Below are 18,636 nucleotides of genomic sequence, written 5' to 3' on the forward strand. Positions count from 1 at the left end.
TGGCATGGTTTGGGGTCATGTTGATTATTGTAGCATGGTTGGTGACATGGATTCCCAGGTATTTTGGTGTTAGGGAAAACCACTAAACGACTGATTTAGTACAACACTTCCGGAAGTACAAACCTTCACCCTACAGTCATGAGTGTGGCTACAATGAGCGATGGAAAATAAACCGTTTTCTAGTTCTCTCATATTACATTTTACATCACACAGTAAAAGAACATCCTCTTTTTTTCTTTTTACATCAAACAATGTGGCACAGAAAAACAGAGGGAAAGTTGAGAAAAAAATATGTAAAATAATATCTGGCAGGTCTAAGTTGAGCTGGGAGAGATGGATGTTTTTGTATATGTTTATCTGTGTACGTGTCTTCATATGGTAATATTTCAAGAATTCAGGGACCTTAACTGTCATACCAGCACACGTGTTGGCACAAAATTTAGTACCCAATATCCCAGATTCAGCCCACAAGAATGATGGTACGTACATAATAGTTTAAATAGAATAGGAAGTAGAGTAGGTTATAAATAGAATATTGTAACGTCAGTGGGTTCATGTTGAGGTGAGAGTTATACAAACCATCATAAGGCCAAAGGTGGCTGTGAAATGCGTGCACGAGAACACACACAAAAAGAATATAGCATGTATTCATGACCATACACTGATGCCAGTACCTAAAACACAGTCACAGTTATATTAATATGCAAGCCATCACGCTATAGACACAAACATCCAAAATAAGATTGACTAGTTATTCACAATAATGAATTCCTATTTTTTTTATCACAGCATGTACGAAGCAGTTTAAGCATAGCAGTGCTAGTCTGCACCATATTCCTGAATTGAATGAAAGAACAAATGGAGAAGATGCTGATGATGTGTTTGACGGAGAAGCAGCTGAAAGGCGATACCGTAAAAGTCCACTCTTCAAGTTAAATGCAGTACATTATTCCATTAATTTATAAAACAACTGTCGTTTGTTGTTCATTCTCTTGTATTGTTTTTCATGCAATATGTCTTCTCTAAGAGTTTTCAAAAGCATGTTACATTTTACCGACTTGTCCAGGGTGTACCCCGCCTTCCGCCCGAATGCAGCTGAGATAGGCTCTAGCACCCCCCGCGACCCTAAAAGGGACAAGCGGTAGAAAATGGATGGATGGATGGGATGTTACATTTTACAATGATTTTCTTTTGGTGGAGAAGTATGGATTAAATTAATTTAACTTCATTTCAATGGGACATGCTGTTTTGCAGTACAGTGGAAGTACAACCTGGATTTAAGAACCCCAAATTGTACAAAATGTTTAATTTACGAAGAAAAGACTGATTAAAACTATGCTTTGTTGTACAAAGTATGTCTTACAATATGAACTTTTCATCCGGCAATTAACTATGTGCACATGGACACAATTAATCGGATTAAAAGGTTAAAAATGAAAAATACTTCATGTAAACACACCATTCGTAATATTCTGACCCGATCACACACGTTCGGATCAAAATTTAATTCCAATCAAGACGGGTGGTTTGTGCCAAAAGTACTTCGGATTGTAGCGCCTGAAAACACATCTTCAGAAATTTGGGTTACAATTATCTTCACTGCGCATGTCTTTGATGCCAGCTATACTTTGGTGGTAGAGCAGGGACTATCTTTAATCATCTCGGAATGAAGCGATTGTCTTGCTGCTGTCTCCCTCCATTCAACATATACATAAGTAGCGTTATATATAGTTGAGTTTGTTCCTTTAAAACGAGACTAGCAAAAACTAAAGTATGATCTTGAGTGTCATGATTTGATGTAACAATAAAAGAAGGGATCCCGTTGTCGTAATAAAACAAGCTGTTTTATTCACGACTTTACAGCTAATTCAAATGCTAACTGCTAGTCTCAGGCACGTACACGGATTGTTGTAACATAAAGACGCACCGCAATCCGTACATAATCACATCATAGAAAGCACGGAACTTCTCCATTTCAAAAAGAGAGGTAAAGCAAAAGTAGTGAACAGAAGGAAAAAATTATAAATAAATACCGTGATAACGAACAAGCCGAGATGCACAAAGTCATGTTTGTTTACAGTGGAAGTCACTACTTAGTCAGCACCTACAGTGGCGCCATAACACAAATAATAACACACCTTTCCGTTTATGTTGGGTTCTGCGCATGTCAAAGCAAAGTATTCCAGTACTGTCCTCAGCTACTATGCTAATTGTTACTTCGTGTGCTTTTTTTGTAGCATTTTAAAGCATTTGACTATTTTTGCCAGCTCAATTTGTGTCCAAAGAAAGCAATGGACAAGTGATGTGCGGTTTGAAACATTCAGGAAGTATCCACAGCGTTGTCAACATTTGTTCCCCCAGAATCTATTTGGTTTAGTTTAGAGGTAACATGACCTTACAAAGCCAAAAGTGAGGTCTTAACTGCACTTTTTGGGGAATTTTGCCGACTGTTCACAATCATTATGAGAGACATGACAATGGATGTTATTGTATTATTATTTTTTGCGTTCTAAATATTAAATAAATGTGATCTGCTTAGAATAGAGCCTATGGGAGCTGATCCATTCCGCCTACAAAGCCCTTAAAAAAACATCCAAACACCTCCATTAAGGTTTTATACACATGATGTAAGTATATATGTAAGTGATGTAGTAACGGACACATTTATGATAACATTTAAAGGCCTAGTGAAATTAATTTTTTTTATTTAAACGGGGATAGCAGATCTATTCTATGTGTCATACGTGATCATTTCGCGATATTGCCATATTTTTGCTGAAAGGATTTAGTATAGAACAACGACGATAAAGATCGCAACTTTTGGTATCTGATAAAAAAAAGGCTTGCCCCTACCGGAAGTAGCGTGATGTAGTCAATTGAACATATACGCAAAGTTCCCTATTGTTTACAATGATGGCCGCCAGAAGTGAGAGAGATTCGGACCGAGAAAGCGACGATTTCCCCATTAATTTGAGCGAGGATGAAAGATTTGTGGATGAGGAAAGTGCAAGTGAAGGACTAATGGGGAGTGGAAGCGATTCAGATAGGGAAGATGCTGTGTGAGCCGGGGGTGACCTGATATTCAGCTGGGAATGACTAAAACAGTAAATAAACACAAGACATATATATACTCTATTAGCCACAACACAACCAGGCTTATATTTAATATGCCACAAATTAATCCCGCATAACAAACACCTAGGTGTTTGTTATGCTAGCTCCTAGCTACTAGCTCGAGCTAGTTATAGCTCGAGCGGGTAATATGGACGGGATCCCGTATATATAACCCGCCAATACAATTCAAACACCTGCACAACACACACACTCACTCAGCCCAAAGGACCGTTCACCTAACCCAAGGTTCATAAAGCTTATATATTTAACCAAAGTTACGTACGTGACACGCACGTACGGGCAAGCGATCACATGTTTAGAAGCGCGCGGGTGGGACCTGATATTCAGCTGGGAATGACTACAACAGTAAATAAACACAAGACATATATATACTCTATTAGCCACAACACAACCAGGCTTATATTTAATATGCCACAAATTAATCCCGCATAACAAACACCTAAGTGTTTGTTATGGTAGCTCCTAGCTACTAGCTCGAGCTAGTTATAGCAAGCGATCAAATGTTTGGAAGCGTACTCACGGTATCGCGTCTGCGTCTGTTAACGAAGTCAAAATCCTCCTGGTAAGAGTCTCTGTTGTCCGAGTTCTTCGATCTTGACTGCATCTTTCGGGAATGTAAACAATGAAACACCGACTGTATTGTGTTGCTGACTTCCCTCGCAAAATACTCCGCTTCGCACCGACTTTCTTCTTTGCTTGCTCAGCTTCTTTCTCCATAATGCAATGAACAAACTGCAACAGATTCACCAACACAGATGTCCAGAATACTGTGGAATAATGAGATGAAAACAGAGCTATTTCGTATTGGCTTCAATGGGGAAGCCATACCTCTGTTAAACTGGCTACGTCACGCGCATACGTCATCCTCCAAAGGCGTTTTGAACCGGAAGTTCCCCGGGAAATTTAAAATTGCACTTTATAAGTTAACCCGGCCGTATTGGCATGTGCTGCAATGTTAAGATTTCATCATTGATATATAAACTATCAGACTGCGTGGTCGGTAGTAGTGGCTTTCAGTAGGCCTTTAATATTTACGTATTTTGATCATTTTAAGCATACACGGCGCATTAATAAAAAAAACGCATCACAATGTTTTGGTTTTTTTTCTTCATCACTGATTATTACTCCCTGCACACTTTATGAGAGCCAACAAACATAATAAAACATCACTTACTGTGCAACGTCTGCTGTCCTTAGGATGCCGACTGCAAGGATGTTCATATACTGTATCTCAATGTAGATGAAGAACAGCCATAATTCATATGAAAAAGGGGGACCAAACGTCTTTTCGTGTCGTTCTCGACATTTCCGGGTCCTAAATGTCTGTCAAAGTGTACCAACTTGTCGGAAAACCTACTCAGACTTCTGTTCAGGTGAGATGCATGATTTATGATCTACAATAAACTTCCGGGGAGCAAGGAAGCGAGGAAACACATCGCCAGTCGATTATGTCGAAATTGTACACAGGCTTGTGATCTCAGCGCGGTTATAAATAGTTTGCCTGCGTTAGCGCTTATAATAACAATATCACTAATACTCGGTTAATATTAAAATCACAAAATTTAAATGGACTATTGATGGCGTTTTTTTTAATGTTTATTTATTGGATTTTATGGGCGAAATAGAGGACCTTCTGTTGGCTTTGCTGTAAGTGGATTTTTATTGAAGTTTTTTTACAAGTTACAATGCATTAAAAAAAAACACATCCGTCGTCATGTCTTTCATATATTCCAAAAAAGTGCAGTTCCTCTTTAAGAGGCGCATGGCGTAGAAAAAAAGATACTTTGGAAAAAAAATATAAGTAAATATTCTTCTGCAGAATTTAACAAAATCAAACGTATGTTGACATTACGTGAGAAAATATACTGGTGAAACTCAAAATATTAGAATGGTTTGTTTAGATTTACAAAGTGAAACTATCATATACATAACATGCAACTCATGATATTTCAATCCTTCTTTTGATATAATTTTAATGATTATAGGTTATGCTTGTCAAAACCTTCAATTGAAAATCTCAGCAAAATGTGGGGTCTCCAAAAACTGTAAGCTAAAATCTTCAGAATTCTAATAATGGCTTGACATATCTCACTTTCCATGTAATGGGTTAATATCACATATTTGTTTCACATTTGAAGTTGAATTGCTGACATGAATGGACTTTTATACGATATTCAATTTTTTAGTTTTACCTGTGTAATGGAAATGACTGAGTAAAAATGTGGTTGCAGAAAAACATGCAACTTTTTTCCGACTACAATTAAACGTTCACCTTTTGAAAATCAGGAGCACTTCGGCAAATGGGTGCAAGCTTTGGACCACAAACTTATTCATGGCTTATCTGTCCTGGGTGTACTGTTTTCTCTGCCGGGATGAAAGGAGACGGTGAGTTAGTACCTATTGTATTTACGCCAGATGACGTGCTAGCGTTACTGCTGCTGGAATGACATTGGCGTGGTTCAAAAACGCGGCTTTCATTTATAGTTGTTGCATGCTGTGCTTTCAAATGTGTCAGCATATTGCTTGATGTCTTCCTCTTGATGAAATAGCAATCTTGTAGTCATTACAAGTAGCGCTGTTGCAATCTTTTATTGTAAAATATAGCCATACTTTAAGGATTTTGTTTTGTCTGGGCGCCGTCATTTTGCTGTCTGATGTCACTATGCATGTTACGCAATGACGTCATTCTCAATCACTGGCATAGATAAGGGAATCAAGAAAGCATCCATTGATTCATTTTCTACTGCTTGTCCCTCTCCAGGGTACCGTGGGGGCTGGAGCCTATCCCAGCTGCATTCGGGCGGAGCGCAGGGTACACCCTGGACAAGCAATTCTAAGGAATTGATACACTAGGAACCAGTTTTGAACAAGAATCGTTTTTGAATCCTCATCGCTAGTTGTAGTACATACAGTATTTATGCATCCTTCAATAGTAAATCCCCTGAAAGACTCATCAAAAACTCTTGCCACATGATTAGATGTTTTTGATGAACGGGGTAATAATCGTGTATCGTAAATTATCTCATTCATTCCACAGTAGAGCATATTTCTCACACATATTTACTGCTGCCGCATACAAGCCAAAAAGGAGTCACAATGTATGCATGTCATGATTTGTGCAGACACTTAATGAGAGCAGGTTAGTTCAACGCTGAGCACGACTAAGAAAAGGCTAAGAACGATTCTTATAAAAAGACAAAGAGTGTCCTGTCTTTCATTCGCCCCCAGAGAAATTAGTAGAAGTTGGGGCTAGGAAATAAAACAATGACAATATATTTTGCAAAATAACTTCCTGAATAGAAATGTAATAGTTTACTGTCTCGCAAAAGACAAGATACCAATAAACATGGATGAAAATGAAGGATTCAAGCAGCCAACTTAAGTTGTCAACCCTCATTATCAACTCCCCGGTCGTAAACACTCCCAGACAGCACTTCCAAAGCTTTATACTGAATGCAGAGAAACAGTCTAGAACAGGGGTCGGCAACCTTTACCACTCAAAGAGCCATTTTGGCAAGTTTCACACATTAAAGAAAGTAATGGGAGCCACAAAAATGTTTTTAAAATTTAAAATGAAAAACACCGCATACAAAGCTTACATGCTTTGTGCTATGTTAACCAGGGGTCTCAGACACACGCACCGGCACGCACTTTAATGTGGGAATTGGATGTTAGTGCAGCCCGCGAGTTTTGGATGAATGTCGCTTGCGTCACACTTGCCAACCCTCTCATTTTTCCCGGGAGACTCCCGAATATCAGAGCGTGATGACACTGCATATGGTGCCCTCTACAGTCTGCCCAATCAGTGTACCTGCTCGGCCACAAGTGGAATGCAGCTTTAGCTTGCTCACGTAAGAGACAGCAAGGCTAGTAACTCAGCAGCCACACATCTTACACTGACGGTACCAATACCCAGAATCCCATGCAGCCCTAACTCTTCCGCTCAACCAACCACGAAGAGGGGGGGGGGGGGGGTTGATGTGTGGGGGGATTTGGTGGTAGCGGGGTGTATAATGTAGACCGGAAGAGTTAGGACTGCATGGGATTCTGGGTAATGGTTGTGTTGTGTTTATGTTGTGTTACAGTGGGATGTTCTCCAGAAATGTGTTTTTCATTCTTTTTTGGTGTGGGTTCACAGTGTGGCGCATATTTGTAACGTAACAATGTTGAAGTTGTTTGATACGGCTACCGTCAGTGTAAGCTGTGTGGCTGATGAGTAACTATGCTTTGCTGTCTCCTGTGTGAGCAAGTAATAACAACATACAACATGTGGCTGGCCTGGCATGCTGTAAGTAAATGCTATAGAGGACAATTACTGCAGTGCATTTAGGGCACGCCCTTTATATAGTAATTAGAGTGTTAATAGGATTATTTTTCCCTGGGAGTAGTCTATGAGAGACACTGACATCCATAAGTCTCCTGGGAAAATCGAGGGGGTCGGCATGCATGTAGCTGAGCCGCATCAGAGTGGTCAAGGAGCCGCATGCGGCTCCGGAGCCGCGGGTTGCCGACCCCTGGTCTAGAAGGAGCAGCAAAATGTGTCTTACTTCGCTATCTTGTCGGACATGTGGTCAGGGCGCACGTCTGACTATACCTTACTTAAGCCTCACTGCTCACTTTTTCAACCAAACTCTCTCTCTCTCTGGTTGGGCTAAGTAGCCCGGACCAATTTCCCTCTTTCTCGACATTTCTCCCGATCTTTCATCAGTGCCTTCAGATTTTCAGCTTACCAGTTGACATTAGGGCTGGGTGATATGGTAAAAAAAAAAAGATCACTATTAATTTTTTTCAATTCTTCCGATCTCGATTAATATCACCATTTTTTTCAATTTTTATATTAAAGCAGATTGTCCCGTGCAGGATTATACTGAGTATCGCATCCCTACTGTTTACTACTGCAGTATCTTTTAACAATCATTTTCACCATGTTTGATGAACGTACATTTTGTCCATATATATAATTGTGCTTATTGGAGGTGCAACGATACAGGTAACCCAGCCTACGGTCCGTACCTGGTTTTAGGGCCACGGTTTTGCTTCTTTTTCGGTACGTTTTGTGGGGGTAAAGAGAATAACTTTGTTGCCTCTTGCCGTGTCTCTGTGTCCATAGCAGGACATTACTTACAAGTTCTTCCTTGCGTCTATAGAAAAGGTCAGCAAATCTCAAGCATCGTTCATTGATTGTGGTTGATAGAGCTGGCAAGCCACCATTGCGCTGTTGCTTTAAAGGATGCTCTTTCCACAAGATGTTCAAAACCGCACACAACATCTTGGCATATGTGCCCCCCAACATGCTTTCGGCCAGAATGGAATTTGAAAATCAAATGTCAAACTGCCTACTTTCCCACGAAGACCACACAGGTGAAGTCATTGCTTTAGGACTGACAGATGTCACAGAGTGAAGGCAAACATTCTGTCACAACTGATAGCGGGTCAAATATAGTGAAGGCCACATCCCCTGACAACTGGACTCAGTTGCAGTACTTTTGCCGTTGACTTAATTTAGGGGTGTTGATAAATTACAGAATTACACACAAAGTACCAAACTTAATGTTATTATTCGATCATATAAATATAAAAATACGAGCGTAGAACTACAAAAAACTGACACTGTCAGAAAGTTAATTGTCCTCATGATGCTTATTCCTGAGGTATTAGTGGGTGTTAGTTAATATGCATCATACTGAGCGTGTGTTTAAAACATTCAGCCCAGCAAATCAAGTTGACAAGACATGACACCTGTCCTCCCAATATAACTTAGAATTTTTAACTCAACTGCTCTTTTTGTGGTCAACAGAGAACATTAAAATATTGCAACTTGGGTGAACCGAAATAAAAATGTGTGGCTGAAACCCAAAATGATTAAACCAAGGCTGAACACGATAAACAATTAAATAAGAAATGTATGATTCAACAAAAGTTCAGTAAAATTAATGGAATGAGTTTTTGTTAAGTATGTACTTTTTTTGTATTTAATATCACAATAATTTTTTATATGTTGTTCTATATTATTAATTTGTAGTTTCCAGCTTAGTTTGTCATCGAATAACACCTACAAAGTTTCCCATTTTTACTCTTTCTATTTCAATATTCTCAATAATGTGCCTTTGTTCTAAACTATATTGATAACCAAATACGATATTGACTGATATGAAAAAAATATTGTGATATGACCTTTGACCAATATCGCCCAGCTCTAGTAGTGGTAGTAACACCATTATAGGCCAACACATTGTTCTACAACACTCAAATCAATACTAGCTCATCTGCATTGATCATAGTTTTTTTCATAAGCTGTTGCCCCATAAATTAATGTACTGTTGATGAAAGTGATGGCATGTAAAAAGGGGACAGAGTTGAATGCATATTTTAAAGACACACAAACCAAATAAACAGACATAAATGCATGTGCACATGCATTAACTTATTGTTTATCTTTGCTGTGCACTTTGAAATAAAATTGTGCATGGCACACAGCAACTGTGAGAGTTTTGCTATGGTTGTCTGGGAGACCTGGAGCAGAGCATTGATTTTAAAGAAGCAGTGATCAAAAGAAGAAGGTCTTTGATAAGAGTATTTATCGTGGTAAAACAGGGCTACACTAATGATTTGGTGCATAAGGCATCTGTAAAAATGACATGATGCATAAACAAATGGTCTTTCAGAACACACATTCATTGGTGGCCTGGAGTATAATATTTTAAACACAATGCAATATACATAAGTGATTATAGAAATATCGCTTTGAAATGTAGCCAATTTACATAAATTGCACCAAAGCAGTGCTAACATTGCCCAAAAACTTAACGTTCAGTTAAATGCTTCAGGGAAGTGGTATTCATATTTTCTTCATATATATCATCTAACAAGATCACACACACATGAATGAGTATACATAAGAAAGAGCCTTAAGAACAACAAAACTAAAACATTTTTGATTACGTAGATGTTTTGAAAATAACTAAATCTCAACTACTTGTGTAGGTTTCCAGGATAGGTAAGTACACATCAGTAAAACTATTTACATTATGGATAAACTAGGTGAACAACTCTTGAACCCTTTAGTCATACACTTATGTATATTGCATTATAATTACAATAGTATCCAAAAAAGATGTATACTCATTCAGTAGCACAAAATGTCCCTGATGTACTAGCAAGAGTGTCAAAGAACCATGTATGTGACAAAATGCAATAATGACTATCATTCATATCTTCTGAAATATGTTGCTTTAAATAATTTGTGGTACCACAGGGTTAGATTGTAATTAATTGACTGTGTCGCTGAGCTACAATAACTGCCAGCCGCATATAATTCAGGGAATTGTCATCCATTTAAATCGACAAGATACTGAAGAATACTGTCTTGTTTGTTCCTCTTTTGTGCTGCAAACATATTGATTAGGTTGCCTGTACCATCTGAGGTAAAATTGTAAAATACTGTATGTAGCATGTACAGTATTACATATAATAAGCCTGCTTTGCAGGGAGAAAAAATAATAAATCAAAGTTTCAAATGACAACTTGCATTGCAACCAAGAGAAGATAATTCTTCCATTAGTCCAAAATATTTGTGATTTAGTTTTAAGCCTGGCCACTGTGTGCTGGCTTGTACATCATTTGTAGGATTTCAGCTAAGCTTTTTAGCCGGGCCATAAAGTCAGCACAGGCGAGGGCGACAGGCATAGTTAGTGCCTCACTAACAGTGTCTTGCTTGGTTAAACCTTATTTAACCCTATTGGTCAAAAAAAGCAATGGAGACATTTTAGACTTCTATTTTCTCTGGCTGATTGCAAAGTCAGAAAAAACGTCCTCTGCCAGTCTGCTGTACTTTAAGACGGAGGCTGTAGTAAATAGACACCTTCTGTTCTACAGTTACAGCACAGCTTCTAGTGACACTCATATCATTATATATAACTTCCATACCCATGAGATATAGGAAAAGCACTTTAAAAAGCTATAGACCTATTTCATAGTTGCTTAGGGAGAGGATTATGGATTCTGAGGTCAGATTATTATCAAATAAACAAAGCCCTAAAAAGCCACAGTGGACAAGGCATCATGAACCGACAGCAAGCAGGAATCACAAGCAGGAAATTGTTGTTCCTGCATGTTACCATGCGAATCAAGTCAGAGTGCATGTAAACACAAAATTTAACATGCAACAGTCTGAAAAAAGGTTCTAAAACTACATAATCTGGAGGCACAAAAGCATTCAGCCAAGAGGCATCAAGACAGAAAACAAAGAGTGAAGCTGTCTTTTATTGTCCTTTCAAATGATCACACCAAACACATTGTGTTGGATATGTTGCCAGGCTTAATACGACTAAAAGGGAATCATTAATGATGAAGGCAATTGAAATGAAAGAAGATCACCAAACACACTTGGTCAGTTAGCAAACTAACACAGAAAAATATTTTGGATAGGTGAATTACCAGTGAATAACGTCGTTATTGTTTTAATTTAAATTTCAGTTGGCTTGGTAAAAGCTGAGACCCAAAAAAGGATATGAGCTCCTTTTGTTTTCCAACAATATCCAAAAATGTCATGGGTGTGATAGAGCCTTTCCCAACTGACTTTGGACGAAAGGCAGACTACTCCCTCGACTGGTTGCTAGTCAATCACAGGGCACATGTGGACAAACAATCATTCACACTTATGTTCTTCTACCAGTACTCACATTTTCACCCACAGTCATTGAGTGAGAATCAATCTGCACAAAGTCAGAGGGGTATACTACAACACTTACCAGTATTTAGAATATATAATTCTAATTTTATGTTTTCGTGCATTCATTTTATTCTAAACAGCGGCCGCCATTAACAATAATTCTCTACACAACACTCTGACAGTCTGTGGTGACAAAAACAATACCTGGACGACCCCAACAAACTGGTTCTGCCTGGTCAGGAAAATCCTAAATTCAAGGTATCACAAAACCTGTGTATAATTACACAGACATATTGGTTTCCAAAGCAAATAGACAACTATGCAGTTGAATTTCTGTGTGTTTATGATGTAAACCAAGTGTAGAGGCCACAATGTCAGACAGGTTTACATTAGTCAGCAGATGTAGTAAGCCACATCATTAGTCAATCTGACACCCACTTCTGGCCTTGCTTTATGGATGAGGCCAAGCTCAACAACTAACCCCACCTCCACGACACACAAACAGTAGTGTACACAAGTCCACAACACACTCTCCCACAATCAAAGTACAATTAACACATGTCGGATTAGTGTGTCAGGTCTCACTCCAGTGGGAATAGATGCATGTTTATTAAGCAAAACAGCATATTGTGGACGACTTTTTCAGCAAATGTATCTGTCCACTAGAGGAAAAACAATTTGTCAAAATTGTCGACAAAAACAAAATTAACATGCCGGAAGGAAACAAACATACGCGAGTTGGTTACTGGCAGCAACACGAAGAGAAAAATGGTTGTGGCCATTGGCAACAACACCGTGGGTGAAAACATGAAAAGCACAGACATCTGGAGGATACAGTCTTCAACTCTACTCAATGAGATAGTTAGCTTGTTTCAGAGGTAGCTAACAACAGAGAGATTAAGGGCCTCATTTACGTAATCTTTCTGTGTACTAAAACACGTGCAAACCTGATAGCACACGCAAAGCTGATCTACTAAACGTGTGCAAAGTGGACTGCGTCTGTTAAGTGAGCAGGATAAGGCGTCCTATCCATTTGGCGTCTCCATCTTCATTAATTTGCAAAATACATGCCAATCATTAAACGCCCACAATACTGGGAGGAGAAGATAGCAATATAATTATTTAGCACGCACAATGTGATTTATCAACACTCATCACCGTTTTGAGAGCACTATTTTGCGTTTTATTTAGCATGTGTGGGAAGGACGTGGAAACTGACACAGTTCCACACACGGCTGTGCTCGTGCTGCACAGACAGATAAGGATGCCCAGTGCCACCAAGACATTGTTTTGGCCTCCACATCTCTGAAAGGGTACTGAATTGTTTAGCCTTTCTGTCTGAGTAACACGTTCAACCAGTTAATGCTCAGAACAGAAGCATATTATCATTAGGAATACAAACACACAAAAGGGCAAATGTCATAGTGTGTTTGCTTCCTTTCACTGCCATAAAATGACTGGCGGAAATACAATGATGTAAGTCAAATACATTTGTCCTGTAAAAGTCAACCAAAGTTTATATGGGTTGTAAAGAAGAACAGCCATACATTTCCTAAGGGTTATAAGTGCAACAATACATGAATAACAGGTCAATTTTCTTTTTAAAGCATTTCAACTGACTCTTACAGCTACAATAGTGTTCATTTACTGAGATCCAATAGAAAAACTGTATGGCTTGCTTGCAGTTTAAAACGATAGATGAGTTCAGCATCATAAACGCTTTTCCCAAAAATATTTTGCTTTCAGATTAAATTTCAGGATGAAACTAAATACACTGCAACCTTTATAGGTGAACTTAATTTGAACATCTCAAAACCTTTGAATGCACATGTCCAACTGTTGAATGTTTCAGTACATTTTGCTAAACTTGCTATTTCTAACAAGCTGAATGGCAAAATTCACAGGAGGTGAACTTCTTTAAAGCGTTTTCCAGTCTCTCTCTATCTCTGGAACCTGTTGATGACCATCTGTGACATTCTAAGCTCAGTGGTTACTTTCCTCTGAGAACATCCTGTTTAAAACCCCACAAGATACTCTTGATCAATTGTCAGGCGTTGTCATGGTCTCATGTAGGGATGTAACGATATGAACTTTTCATATCGTGGTTATTGTGACCAAAATTATCACGGTTATCACTATTAACACAAAATTGTTGAATGTGCTCAAAAAGTACTGATACACACATCAACATATTTTAACCAAATGTTTTTCAATCAAAAAAATATATACACACACACCAAATACTTTCTTGGCAGAAGAAACAATTAATATTGTTCTGGCATCTTGAGATCCATATTGTTTTTGTTTTAGTGATTTAATATGTTTATCATCCTCCATTTTAATTTGTAAATGTTTTGATGAAGAAAAAAAAATGTTTGTTTGGGCACTCCACTTAAAGTTTATTAGACGTCACATGGTCTACTTCCTGTTATTGTTCCTTGAAGGCTACTGTGGATCGATTACTTTGTGCAAAGAGAGCACAGCCTGTAGGTTCAAGGTGCACACTTTAATAGCTTAGTTGTTCAAACACCAATGTGTTTGTACAAGTTTAGATTTGTATAAACTAGGTTACGCAGTTTCTTAATGGGGGAATACATTAATGTCTCCTGTATTCATGTTAGCATTTAGTATAGATAGTGAGCTAGCACTATCTTGCTTCTTCAGTAAATGAGCAATGTCAACAGTTCGTGAGTCTATCAAAGTGTGGTTATCAATCACGGTTTTATCATAATTTCAATTTAAACGGTAATAATAAACCGTAGGGAGTTTTACCGCGGTTTATCAATATACCATTTATTTTTACATCCCTAGTCTGATGATGTTCAAACGTGAACAGCATGATGAAAATAACCTTTTCTAATTGAAGCAGGAAATGTATTGGTTGATTCATGGATCAAACACCTGTTGTGAATTTTTAAATACTGAATTAAAATATTGAAACATTGACCAACGTTTTTTATTAGATTCACCTGTATAGGTTGTAGTGCATTTTTTTTTTCTAACGTATAAATAAATATATAATAACTTTTGTGAATGGAATTTTTATTTTGGTATTTTAATTACAGAATATTCCTTGAAAGGGGCAAACAGTTTGAAGCCTCAGTATGATTCAATGCACTTTTACAATGCGGCAAACTATAACTGCATTATTGAACATATTTTTAAATCAATATATCTTTGATAGTCTTCTTCAAAACACTGGTAACACAGTCTTTGTTTAGTCTGAATGTTTGATACAGCTCTTGTATTGAACATCCCTAGATTGTGCCGTTGTACTTAATCAATTGGCTGTTGGGTGTACATCAGAACATCAAGAGGCACTTAATTTCCAAAGCCATCAACTAGAGTAACTCAAAATGCCAACTGAGGAAGCAGGCAGGGCCATCAAACATAAAGTGAATTTTTGAATTCACTTTGAAAGTGCATTCGTATATCCACGGGGCAGGTTAGAAAGGGAAACAATACTGTAATCTGTTTTCCAAGCCACTGTTTCTGTGTCACTGCAATGCTTTTCAACTCACCCTATTTTCTATGAACGTAATCTCCCAAGTCTCTCTTATCTATGTCGTATAAAGGACAGGCTACAACCATTAGTAAGAGAGACGAGAGTATCTTGATGGCTGCTGTGCCCCAGAAGAGCACCATTAGCTATAAAAACATCCGTAAACTGAATGCTGTGTCTCTATAGCCTTGACATTGTACATAAATTGTCATATGTCCTGAAAAATGTGGCACATATTACAGAAGCAGTGGGAGTCTTTTTTGGGCCACAAAGTCAGCCACACACACGCGTACACACATACACACACACACACACAGGCATACACATGTACTTGCAACCATATAAAAGAGGTGCTCTTACCCGAGGGTTGTCATAGTAACGATGGTGTACCAGAAGGAGGCTGGGATACTGGTGAATTTACTGGAGCTTGAGCCCTTCTCTGCGTAGAACATGACGGTGGCAAATATAATTATGGCCATCGTAAGGGAGAAGAGCAGGAAGCCCAGCTCTGAGGCACAGCTTTTCAGAGTGTAGCCTAGAATGCGAAGGCCCTGAGAGTGACGGGAGAACTTAAAGATACGAAACACACGGAAAACTCGGAGCGTCACAAAGGCGCCGCTCACGTCCTCGTTGTCAGTCATCACCAGGCCGATGTAGTAGGGCAAGATGGCCACCACATCTATGATGCTCATGACAGACCTCATGAAGCGGTAGCGGCTTGGTGCAGCAAATAAGCGCATCAGGTATTCCACAGTGAAGATCATGACGCAGGCCGTGTCCATGCAGAAGAAGGCCACGGTGTAGCGCTCGCCGCATGGCACTTCCTTATGGTTGGGTACCGAGCCGCAGGGAACCGTCTCTACCACATTAGTGATAACAGAGATGGCGATGAAAAAGCCAGTAACGTAATAGAAGACTAGGGCCATTGTGGACGTGTGAGGGTTCTCAAAAGCCCGCCACATTGTCTCCCTGAAGGTCATGTTGGGCAGCTTAGCATCCTTATTGTCCTCCTGGTCATCCATCAGACGCTCTGCATTTTCCCTCTTTCTATCCTTGTACTCTTCGTAGCAGCAGTCACCAATGATCTCCGCGACAATGCCAAAGAAAGACAGCTCTTCATCATAGGAGGAGATGCATTCATTGCGAGGATAGTGGAGCTTGCCCGTGCGGTAGAAGTTAAGTACGCTACGAAACATATCTGGATCCCGGTCAAAGAAGTACTCTTTTGTCTCTTCGTTGTAGAAGAACTCCTTCTCGGAACTGCCTAATAGGGTGTCTGGATAGCGGTCTAACGTATTCCTCCAGGTTTGGAAGCGCCGTCCACTGACATTCAGAATGATTAACTCATCCTGACGTTTGTTCTTCTCAGCTGGTGCCATGGGCATAGGTAGATTAGCCACAGGCATCCAGCCAATGGCCGCCGCCCGGGCGAAAGGAAGCCATGCCGCCACTCCCGCCGCCATACTGTCTCCGGCCTGGGGCGTAGGGGGGAACAAGTCCTGCACCTTCACAACCAGCTTGACCTTAGCTCATTCACCAACTAAAGAAACAGAGAAAGCAAGGCAATGCAGGAGAGAACAGCAGAAAAGGAGGCATGTCACCAGAATGGAGACAATTTAGTGTTACTTTACAACTTTTTAAGTGGAAAAACAGCCATGTGAGAAAAGGTGATTAATGTTCTACAGAAAGAAACTGCAGAAGGTGGAAAACACTGCACAAAAAAATCATTGGCTGACCCCTGCCCTCCTCAACTGCCATCTAAAACTCCAGTTGTCTCAGCAGGGCCAAAAACATCTCAAAGGATCCCATCTCTTTAACCTGTTGCCCTCTGGCCAAAATAAAAATACTCTTTAGACACAAACAACCACTTTCTTTTTCCCTGTTTATGTTTTTATACAGTGGTTTTATATTTGTACTTTTTAATTGTACATATAGTATTTTATATTATACTAACTATGTGTTTACTGTTACGTACTCAAATCTCATTATACTGTGCATAATGACAATACAGGCTTTCTATTCTAACACTCAGACAGTGTCATAGAAAGCACTCTTCATATAAAACACAAGGCATAGAAAACTTTAATATGGCATTTTCCCACAACTTAACAACTTTCAAATTTAATTTGTCATGTCTGGGATATTTAGTTACAGTTAAAAAGAAGCCATATTCCAAACTGTAGCACAATTAGTTATCATGAAAGCAATTCAAACCTGTTGAGTTTCACCAACAGATCGTGTCTATTAAACTATTACTATATTCTCAACATTAGTTAGCATGGGGACTCAAAACCCTATTATCACATTTTCACAAAAGTGTAAAAAGGCAGGTTTAACACAAACATGTTAGCTTCTACTCACCGACTGGAAATCATCCATCCAATAAAAGGCGACCCTCTTCCACAGCAGTTTAGTTCCGTCAGTCTATGTGATGTTTTGTTCTTTCCCACCCCCCCCCCCTTAAAAATGTCTGTCTGTTCAATATAAAGGAGCAATGAAGTTACCAAGAGACACTGGAAAAGGCGTGAAAGGTGACGACGAGTGGACGTACAAAAGCTTGGTCAGCTCACCTTCCATCCTGCTGAGCGGAGGGATGGAGACAGCACGCCGCCGAGAGGCACTCGCTTCTCGGCTGCTGAGAGCAGAGACACAAGGCGGAGGAAAAGGAGGAGGAGCGCTCTCTCTCCCTCTCTCGCTCTCTCTTTCTCGCACTCCCTAATTCAAATGCTTTCATGTGAAACGTCGCGTTAGAGCATACTTGCCAACCCTCCCGTTTTTAGCGGGAGAATCCCGATATTCAGCGCCTCTCCCGACAACCTCCCTTCTCCCGACAAACTCCCGGTATTCAGCCGGAGCTGGAGGCCACGCCCCCTCCAGCTCAATGCGGACCTGAGTGTGAGTGGGGACAGCCGTTCTCACGTCCGCTTTCCCACAATATAAACTTGCCTGCCATAACATCTTCGGCTTTTGGGAGTGCACAACAAGTATTAGTAGACGCAGCAGAACAACGAGGAATACAGACATGGCGACGCAGAGCAAGATGAAGAAATACGCCTGCAAGTTCCAAAGCGAATGGAAACAAGAATTTCAATTCATCCAGGACAGTTCGAAGGGGAAGGGGTATGTTGCCTGTAAATTTTGTAGAACAGACTTCTCAATTGAACACGGTGGCCGAAATGATATAATCATTCATGAACGGAGAGCGAAGCACAAGGCGGCGGCAGCGCAGCACCGGTCACAGTCCAGTATTATGGGCCACCTCGCAAAATGGAGACCCGATGGTGTAATATATGCCGAGACAAAGATGACTATGCTGATAGCTGCAAGC

At 39.6% G+C, this 18,636-nt stretch overlaps 1 protein-coding gene across 2 annotated transcripts in view; it reads right to left on the bottom strand.

Annotated features, from left to right (window-relative positions):
• LOC133653935 (potassium voltage-gated channel subfamily D member 3-like) overlaps positions 1–18,144 on the bottom strand; it is a 318,445-nt gene extending 300,301 nt beyond the window's left edge. For both annotated transcript variants that reach the window (XM_062053781.1, XM_062053780.1), the window contains exons 1-2: positions 17,670–18,144; positions 15,669–16,848 (exon numbers count right to left, since the gene is read on the bottom strand). In XM_062053781.1, coding sequence (XP_061909765.1) covers positions 15,669–16,771 — 1,103 coding nt within the window. In that variant the 5' untranslated portion in view covers positions 16,772–16,848; positions 17,670–18,144. The remainder of the gene's footprint in view (positions 1–15,668; positions 16,849–17,669) is intronic.
• Between the last annotated feature and the right edge of the window lie 492 nt (positions 18,145–18,636).

The sequence above is a fragment of the Entelurus aequoreus genome, linkage group LG07 (genome assembly GCF_033978785.1).
Source record: "Entelurus aequoreus isolate RoL-2023_Sb linkage group LG07, RoL_Eaeq_v1.1, whole genome shotgun sequence".
Classification (NCBI taxonomy): Eukaryota; Metazoa; Chordata; class Actinopteri; order Syngnathiformes; family Syngnathidae; genus Entelurus; species Entelurus aequoreus.